A 10,069-nucleotide genomic window follows, 5' to 3' on the forward strand; every position below is an offset into this window, starting at 1 on the left:
GCGGCGGACTTTAACGCTTTTTGACGTCAAATAACGTGACCAGTGGGGCGCATAATCCTAAAGTGGGGTGAAAAAATCATCGCCCTGTAGAGAAAGTAGAGACTGTATATGGTGTAAGAGCTTAGTCCCGTATTTTTCAAAAAGCACCGTAGGACCAATCCAATGCGTCCATGTGATGGAACACAACGTAAATAGCTTGTGCCCCAAAACTCCTTTGCATAGGATGATCCTAGCCCTCCGATATATAGAGATAGAAATGATATTTTGGGCACAACCTACGTATTTTACGTTGTGGCCCATCACATGGACGGTTTCGATCATCATATAATGTGGTCTGGATAGTACTTTTTAAAACATACGGGACTATAAGGGCTTACACCATATAAAAACTCGAGAAAGGATCCATGTGATCCGGTTTAGTTAGTCGTTGGACTACCTAAGTTGGGTTGTCCGCTCTATTCTCAAACTTCAGTCATTATAGGGCCTAGGTACCACCGTAAGTGGGCCATGACCAATCATTCACATTCTACTAGCAAGTCATCCGGTTTAGTACGTCGTTGGTAGTCCGCCTTATTCTCAACCTTAAATCACTAGTAAAAATGCACCTGCATTGCACCAGCAATTCACTTGACATTTAAATGCATATGATAGTAGCTGGGAAACATCCAGGGGCGGAGGCACATATAGCATGAGGAGCCATGCAGCCAATTGTAAATTAGTACGGCCCCCCTAAGTGTAAATTCCTTGCTCTGCCCTTGGAAAGTGGAAACATCCAAAGCCAAGTTTGGATTACCACTACAATGTTAATTCCCTCCTTACAATTAGGGGTGGCAAAATTGGCCGAACCGAACCGGAACCGAGCCTAAACCGAACCGAAAATTCGGTTTCGGTTTGGGGATCAAACCGAACCGAAACCGAATATTTCCAATTATTATGAGTAAGGGGTAGCAAAATTGGCGGAACCAAACCGAAAATTCAGTTTTGGTTTGGTAAAACCAAACCGATTCGAATTTCGGTTCGGTTCGGTTCAGTTTGGGGGTCGAACCGAACCGAAACCGAACCATTGCCACCCCTACTTACAATCTTTTGAGGGGCGATGATATTTTCACCCCCCCTGCAGTTCGCCTTCCCACCCCCCCCCCCCCCTAATAACGTGAACAGTGGGCAACTTTAACGCTTTTTGACGTCAAATCACGATAAAGCCCCCCCCCCCCCCATAACGTGAACAGTGGGCAACTCTAACACTTTTTGACGTTAAATCACAATAACAGGGGGTGAATGTGTACTGCAGAGGGTGAAAATATCATCGCCCTCTTGAATTATGAAAAAAAAGGTTCAAATATGCCTTTTTTTAATGATCTGAGATATGCCGATTTTTACTACTATGCAAGGTAAGCTAGGACTGAAAGCAGCTGAATTTGAAGCCGCTATAGCAACTTAACCAACTATTATATCGTCATGCAACTCAAGGGAGAATGAAACAGCGGATTTGGCACAAGAATCAAGTTATCTTCTCCAAGCTGAACAGAAGTGGGAAAATACACAAGTCTTAAAAGAGGGGGCCACATGTGCCACATGTACAGCAGAAAAAATTAAAAGAGGGGCCAAACTTGAGGGGGAGATTAAATAACGCCAACTTTAAGCTTTTAGGGTAATTGGTTATTTCACAAAAATAAACCTTTAATTTTGATTCATTTACACACACTTGATGAAAAAAATAGAAAAACTAAACCCATTCAACAATGTGATTTTTCTTTCTTCTATTATCAGGTGAAAGCTGGACTTTGAAGTAGTAGATGCAAAGATCAATCTCGTTGCCTCTCAAATGAACAACACCAAAAACAACAAACAACAGCAAAGAGCCATTTCATCCCAAAAAGACAAAAAAAAAGAAAGAAAAAAGACAAACACCCATAAGAAAAAAATCAGAGAATAAACCTTTCCACAGATCTCCATCACCAACCAAACGCTAAGCACCTCAAGAATTGGACTAAAGGATGTGGCAAATCTTTTGTCTTCTCCTCTGTTTATGGGGTTTAGGTGGCTGAAGAACCACTTTGATTGCAGCATCAAAAACAGCTTTCACATTCTGCATCCAAACTAAGCTTTCATGACTCTAAAATAATGATACATCCACATATAGCTCCCCAATATGGCTTATGAGAACTGACTGCGAGTCCAAAGCTGATTACTGGACTTAAAATTAAATGTAAATTTGAATCCAATAATCAGTTTTGTACTCACAATTGGTTCACAAATTCCAAAACAAACAGGTGGGAAACTGCGTACTATAGAAATCCCCATTCTCGAATGTAATAAATCATATGTTCTTAATACAATAATGTCCATATAATCAAATGGTAATCATGGTTTAACTGGACCCAAATCAATTTTTCTGATACAAAGCTTGGGGTTGTGTTAAAAAGCTGACCATACTACATGATCAGTTAGAGATTTACTAATTCAACAGTAAAACCACCCTGAAATTCGGGTTTTACATGAAAACGGGATTGTTTGTAGGAATGAGACTTTATTTCTTTTAGCAAGCTTCCTTATTTCGATGGAACAAATGCTGTTTTGGCATCCTTACTGAAAATCAGGGTTATCTATCCATAAACAATATAAAGGGCTTGTTAACCATTCTTGAATAACAAGGTACTTTCTACTGTTTTTTGTTCAAAATAGCTCATGACAAACCTGCTGAGTTTTTGAGCTGCACTCTACATATGCTAGGGCACCTATTTGCTTCTTCAGCTCTTCTCCCTGAGAGGTAGAAGTAGTTAAGAAATTTAGAAGCTCTCATACAATCTAACTATGTAACAAATATAAGAGAGTACGAGAAAACATGATACATTATATGAAGAGGGATAAACTAAGGTCACCATATAGGCACATTCACTAAAACAGAACAACATGATCTGAACCTTTGAATGGAACTTGCATGATTCTTGGCTGCTTGATTTGATTCGCCATGATTTGCACCCCACTAATTTCGATTTGGTCACCTTGTGATATTTTATTGCAATATGGTTTGGGGCTCAAAACCTGATTAGCGAGCTAAGTAACAAACACTCCATTTTTCAAATGACTTTTAGATGTGGCAAATGCTCATCAATGCAGCTATTAGGAAAACATCTTGTTTATTTTTTGTTTGGTGTTCTGGTAGTGATCCTCTACTGACTGACTGACTGACTAACTAACTAACTATATATATATATAGTGTGTGTGTGTGTGTGTGTGTGTGTGTGTGTGTGTGTGTGTGTGTGTGTGTGAGAGAGAGAGAGAGAGAGAGAGAGAGAGAGAGAGAGAGAGAGAGAGAGAGAGAGAGAGTGTTGAAAGATAAATGATCTAGGGAGACATCTAAATCATGAGTTGCCCTTGATTAATGGCATATATTCGAGTGCGCCAAGAAGAAATGAGGGACATAGGCTTAACCAGAGCCTATATTTCGCTGCTACAGGAAGAAATTCCTCCTGTCAATTGTATAAAAATTCCGCTATTTTTTACGAGTTGGAAGAATAGAAAGAGGGAAACACCATCCATCTAAACAGTATTTTTGTTATCCATGAAATAAGCAATAATTTCTGTCTAGGGAGAATAACACTTGAGACATACCTGTGCTGTTGAAATGGTACATGCTCCAGGATAATCCATGATGAATTGCTTGTCTTCTCTTAAATCTGTCAGCCCCAAAAATTACGTCATTAAAACTGAAAGAAAAATGCATCCATTCTCAGCTCCTCATGATACTCCTTTTTTTTTCTTACTAATGACCAAATCATTTGTTCTATACTACGGCATATACGAACACTGTAGTTTCTTCCCCACCTTAACAAACTCGGGATTCTGAAAAGATCATCTCAATTTGACCTACTATTAAATGTGTAAATTATATGTTTAAATCTAAGTGGTCCTTTGTCTTCCATATTGCCTAGATAACATTGGTGTACAACAAATCCTTTAAATGTAGGAGCAGCCACCAAATCGGATTTAGGCAGTGAAGGAATAAAAATATAAAATCTAAAGCGTGCGCACACAGTGTGTGTGTTGGTTGGCAGACTCCATACAGCAATATAATAATATTGGAAGATATGCTATTGTATAACAATTGGATCATAAAATCTTAGAAATATGAAACCACATGCATAGAAATATGTTATGTAAAATATAAAAAAATACGGAAAAGATAAATTAAGTTCCCTTCTCCTAATACATCAAAGCATGTTTAACATACGGGTCCAAAAAAAGATTTATAGGGATATGAATTGTCATCTTTACATAGTTTTTTCCTATGATTTAGTGGACACTTTGAATTTATTGCCGACACACGTGTCCTGCTGTGTCTGACACGACCCGCATGTCCACCCGAGTCGACACTCCTTTGGACACTTTAAAATGTATTGATGTAAGTGTTAGACTTAATGTGGGTGTGGACACATTTTTGTTCTGTGTCAAGTGTCACATTCTATTTTATTATTGCATATTGTGTTTACCTCTTTTATTATAAACTCTTTTTTAGCTCTTCTTTAACTAATATTTGATGTTGGATCATATATAGTTTCTATTTTAGCCGTGTCCCCGTTTCTAAATTTTTGGGGTTTGCCGTTTCCGTGTCCACAAATCATAGGTTTTTTCCTATTTCATTGTGCTTTTGATTATTAATTAATTCGAATTTTCCACATAACACATTCCAAATTCATTTTCCATGCTTCTCCTTACAATCTCATGTCATCAATTTAGTGCATTCGGCCAGAAAAAGGTTTGGGGTATTGAATTTATAGGAAATTTCCATATTCATGTAAATTTGGGTAAGGATTTCTTGTCACTGGTAAGCATGGGCGCATCAGGGTAAAAAATTGCTGATTATGTTGAGTTGTCAGAAGATGACATGAAGTGTGTCCAAACCACCTTCAAAATTTAAATAAATTTGGATAACTTCATGAAATAACAAAAACAAGAGGCAATCTGTAAATAATCCCTGCAATATGAAGAGGAGGGAATACAACACCTTGCTTAGTGCCCACGAGCACGATGGGAACTGATGGGGCATAATGTCTCAGCTCTGGGATCCACTTCTCCCACAGAATTAATGCAAAAAATTTTTAAAAAAAAGAGAATTAGTACAGTACTTCAATGATCAACAAAATATAGTTAGGATATTAGAAGGTAAATCAAAATAATAGCATAATATAAGCTTACCTTCTTGGTTATATTCTCAAAGCTAGGCCTGCTAATAAGAGAGAAAGCAAGGAGAAAGACATCAGCCCCTCTGTAACTGAGGGGCCTCAGTCTGTTGTAATCTTCTTGTCCTGCACAGATTTAAATCTTAAACCTCTGGAAAAACAGACAATATGCAATTCCAATTCATCATCTGAAATTTAGGTTCACTATTTGTTTTTTTGTTTTTTCAAGAAGCTGAGTACCTGTTTTCTAAGAACCATGCATATACTCTGCGGTTTCTGAAGAACAGAAATTGCTCAAATACCATGCATCAACATGATAAATAGAACAAGCTTTTAAATTCAAAACTAGGAAGTGGGCTATTTTGATAATTCAATTTAAGCTACAAATGCTCATTTTAACATGGGTGAAATATCTACATATGCTCATTCTGTTTTGATTTTTTTTCTCTCTGTTATAACTTTCTATATCTCAAACTGCCCACATACAAATAAAGAAAATATTCATCCTCTCACCCTAAGGCCCTGTTTGGATTGCAAGAAAAACATTTTTGATGGAAAAAAATTTCCTGGGATTTTTCTTTCAGCAATTTAAAGGGAAATATATGATTATGGTTAATTTACAAGGATATCATCATAAAATGAAGGTTTCTCTAAGCAAAAATTGAATCGGCTTGGTTCAAGTTATCTTTTTTCTTGTGTAAAAAAAAGTAGGAATTTTTAACAATAATTTTCCTTTCCAAACTTTTTCATGAAAATTCCTGCAATCTAAACAGGGCGTAAAGAGAAAACATGCACGTTTTCAGCAGAATCTACTAAAACCACTGAGAAAGAAACAAAATGAAGAATTTCCCATATCACTATGATAGTATAAGAGACATGGATATGCCCAACAAAAAAAAAACAGGGGGTATTCAACAAGAACTGAATAAGTCATGTTCCTCCATTGCCTCTGGGCATATCAAAATTTCAGATAGATCAGAGAGTAAGTTTTTTTTTTTTTTTAAAGTCAAATTTTAGAGATTGAAATTTCATAGAAAACAGAAAACTTTACCGGCAGTATCCCAGAGGCCTAAATTCACTGTCTGCCCGTCAACCAAAACATTGGCACTGAAGTTATCAAACACTGTTGGAACATAATCCTGTCAAAACAAAAAAACCCATAAAAGTTCAAATACCATATAATAGAGAGAGAGAGAAAGATAGAGATAGAGACAAAAAAAAAATACAGTTGGGAAGGTGTTGCTAGTGTAAGAAATGAGGAGACATGTCTTCCCAACAGCACCATCTCCAACTGTCACACACTTGATGAACCTAGAATTGCTCATCTCATCTTACAAACCCAAAAGATTGGAAAAAAAAAAAATTATAAAATCTCTCTCCCTCTTTCTCTCTTTCTTAATATTTTCACTGTGAAATTGACAGCCCAACAGAAAGGAGAGCAGAATTGCAGAAAGCCCAGAACCCTTTTCAGAGACCCATATCTTTCTCAATATCTAAAATTTTGCAGAGATGAATAGAAAATCAGAGCAGTTTTAGTATTCTTTTGTAAGAGGAAAGCTTTCTTCTTTCTTTAATGTGATTGCTTTTTTTAGAGAAAGGGCTGTGTGATGACCTTTTCAGGCTGTCATAGACACAAAGTGGGAAAGGGAATCAAGAATTGTGATGATGTTTGTCTCCCCATTTAAAGTTTATTTCATTTTAGAAGAGAGATTTAAAGTCTGAAGAAAATGGGCATTTCAGTCAATACAAAATTTTCAATTCAATCAGAATTTGATGAGAGGAATGTGAAATAGAAGAACAGGGCAAGGCATTCTGTTGGTGTATAGGAAGAAACATGATTTCGGAATTAAGAAACTGATATTTCCACCCCCTTTCTCAGAATTTCAACCTTTTTTCTAGTCCTTTTATATGGTGTAAGCCCTTATAGTCCAGTATTTTTTAAAAAGAACTGTACGGCTTACCCTATAGGATGATCCAAACCGTCCACTTGATGGGCCACATCATAAATACGCTAAAAACATTTCCATAGGATGATCCCACAATGTGGAAGTGTTTTTTGGGGCACAGCGTATTTATGATGTGGCCCATCAAGTGGACGGTTTGGATCATCCTATGGTATAAGATGTGCGTACTTACTTTTTCAAAAATACTTGACCATAGGGGCTTACACCGTATAAAATGAGTCTTTTCTATTTGTCACTTCCTGAAAATCCCTTCATTTTCAGGAAAAGACAAACAAAAGGGGTGCCAATGCAGTCAATTTTAGAAAATGACTCCGTCATTATAAAATTTAAAGAAAAACAAAGGATATATCAGGAATGGTAGATGCAAGGGCGCCCATGCATAAACAGTTGGAAAAGGGCCCTTCATTGAATCCACCTCATCAAGTGCAACTGAATTTACTTCCCTTGATTGAATCCATGTCATTAACTGCAGCTGAATTTACTTTTTCAAGCTATTTTAAAGGTTGCACTTAATGACATGGGTCCAATCAAGGGCTCTTTTCCGGCTGTTTATGCTACCGCGTCCTTACATCTGTCATTCCTCTGGGTAGAAAATCTGGCAATTTGAAGAGTAATGTGGTGGTTTTGGTCATAACAAACTTTGTACTGAGGAGCTTTTGATATGGAAGAGTCAATAGAGCTTCTGGTCGGTGGTTCGATCCGATCTTACCTTAAAAAAAAGGACCTTCAATTTATGATAATATCTCCCTACATGATCTCAAGTCATATCATTTCCATCTGAACTATGGAAAGGAGAAATCATGGCCTTCAACATAAAAGTGGACGTAAAATTTGTTCTATGTTCGTTTTTTTTTTACCTCCGTTTGGTTGCTGGGTTTTTTTTTCCTAGGATTTATGTGGGAGAATATTTAGTGGTCACATCAGCTTTTTCTTGATGACATCAGCAAAATCTTGTCTTGAAAATGGTGGTCTCTCTTTCTCTCTCTACCCTCTCTCTCCACTCATCATAATATCTTTCTCTAATTAATGCTTGTCCCATCTTTTGTCTCCTACCTTCTTTACCCACATAAATTTCAGAAAAAAAAAAAAAAAAAAACCCGGCAACCAAACGGAAACAGCCTAAGTTTGAAATAACTTGCACTGATATTTAGGTAATTATATTATGATATGCTATTGTCTAACACATTGGGCTCACTCATGATCAGCATGATCGGAACCATTTATCCAATTAAATGACTTCAAAATTGGGTCCGACGGTCAGGATCGGTCCTGTGGACGGAGGGTGTCTTACATGGTTTTCATCGCATCATTGCCCTTAATAATGTGAATGCTAAAATGATAGGGGATGGTAAGCTCCTTCTTTAAAGATATTTTCTTGAGCCCCACTTATTCCTCATGATCAGATCCGTTGATCCATGCGGGTTGCCTCGTGGTGTTCTACAAGATCAATGGTCTCGATTTCACATCTTGCCCTCCCTTTTGACAAAAATAAAAATAAAAATGCATGTTACTATTGATCCCATGAGTTACTTTCAGCCTGGTTGTTCTATTTCAAAATACTTCAATTTGAATTTCCTTTTATCTTTTCTTTTTAGAATATTTTTCTTACATTTTCTCCTGTTTTTATATGAGATTCTTTTTTTTTCTAGGTATTTATTATGAGATTCTATTTATGCTTTAAGGGCATTTTTAGCTACCATGATTTCCCCCCCCCCCCCCCCCCCAAAAAAAAAATACTAGCTTACCCAGTGCGAGGGATGGTGGGACAGGGATAGACACGAGAGGAAATGACTGAGTGCGTAAGAAATGCCTGAAAAACAAGGAATGAGTGAGGAGTGGGTAAGGAATGCTTGAAAAACAAGGAAACAAATAACTCGACCTCAAATATGATTGATATTTTCATTAATTTTAGCCACCCTCCCTGTACACCTCTCTCACCACTTGAGAAAGTAGTTTATCATGAGAAGAAAAAAATTCATGGTTGCCACACATGGCCTTAGAAATGATAATTCTGTGGAATTATATGGTGCCACCCTTGATCAAACGAAAGAAAATTAAGAGGTTGTTGTTGGATCAAACATCAAGGGCGGCACCTATGTCTTACTCTCAATAAGCACGGCAAAGCGGGCGGACACCATTATATAAGGGAAATGATATCTACGCCAAGTGTTTTGATAAACATGCACTCCACCTGTTTGTCGTGTAGTATTTAAATACTACACGACAAACAAGTGATATCATTTCCCTATGTTTACTCTGCTTCTATTTTGTCTTTTCTTTAAAAATGACTATTTTCAAGAAAAGACAAGAAAAAAGGCTAAAGTTCAGTTATTTATAGGAAAAGACAGAAAAGGAAGGGGAGTGATAAATCGACCCCATGTGTCTATCTCTCCTCTCTCTCTCTCTCTAACCCAGAGTAGAGAGAACCACACATAGGGAGTCGATATAAGATAGTTGGGGGTCGATTTATCACTGCCCAAAAGGAAAGCTGCGGAAATAAATGTTTTTTTTTAGGTTGGTTGAAAATAAATGTGTTGTTTTTGTGAGAGAAGTGATGATGACAGAGCAGGTAAGAGTTATCTGCGTCATACATACTTAATGCAGTGCACTACCAAACGCCTCATAAAAACTCAAACTCTCTCTCTCTCTCTCTCTCTCTCTCTCTCTCTCTCAATTCCACCTGTCCAACTAGCCCAACTAGAATTCCAAGTTTCCAATCATTATTTTTAAGAAAATTAAGAAGCTTAACACCCAGTACACCTTGTGGGTCCACCATAATAAGTGGAAATGAATGTGATGATCGTGGCCGTTGATCTGGTAGACAGATTCTGGGGCAGAGGATCCACACCCAACAAAGATGGATTGGATGATCCTACCTAACCATCCTATAAAAGGATTACAAATGGATGGATAATGAAAAAA

General features: G+C 37.3%; 1 protein-coding gene across 1 annotated transcript; it reads right to left on the minus strand.

Moving 5' to 3' along the window:
* Positions 1-1,735: 1,735 nt before the first annotated feature.
* LOC143884907 (rac-like GTP-binding protein RAC2) lies at positions 1,736-6,769 on the minus strand. The gene is made up of 7 exons (XM_077388760.1): positions 6,410-6,769; positions 6,235-6,322; positions 5,200-5,309; positions 5,009-5,072; positions 3,616-3,680; positions 2,698-2,763; positions 1,736-2,089 (listed from the first exon to the last, which is right to left on the minus strand). The coding sequence occupies exons 1-7, from the start codon at positions 6,506-6,508 to the stop codon at positions 1,991-1,993; spliced, it is 591 nt and encodes a 196-aa protein (XP_077244875.1). The 5' UTR covers positions 6,509-6,769; the 3' UTR covers positions 1,736-1,990.
* Between the last annotated feature and the right edge of the window lie 3,300 nt (positions 6,770-10,069).

Source organism: Tasmannia lanceolata, unplaced genomic scaffold (assembly GCF_043159265.1).
Source record: "Tasmannia lanceolata isolate RefF3 unplaced genomic scaffold, GAP_Taslan_0.1 ptg000008l, whole genome shotgun sequence".
Taxonomy (NCBI): domain Eukaryota; kingdom Viridiplantae; phylum Streptophyta; class Magnoliopsida; order Canellales; family Winteraceae; genus Tasmannia; species Tasmannia lanceolata.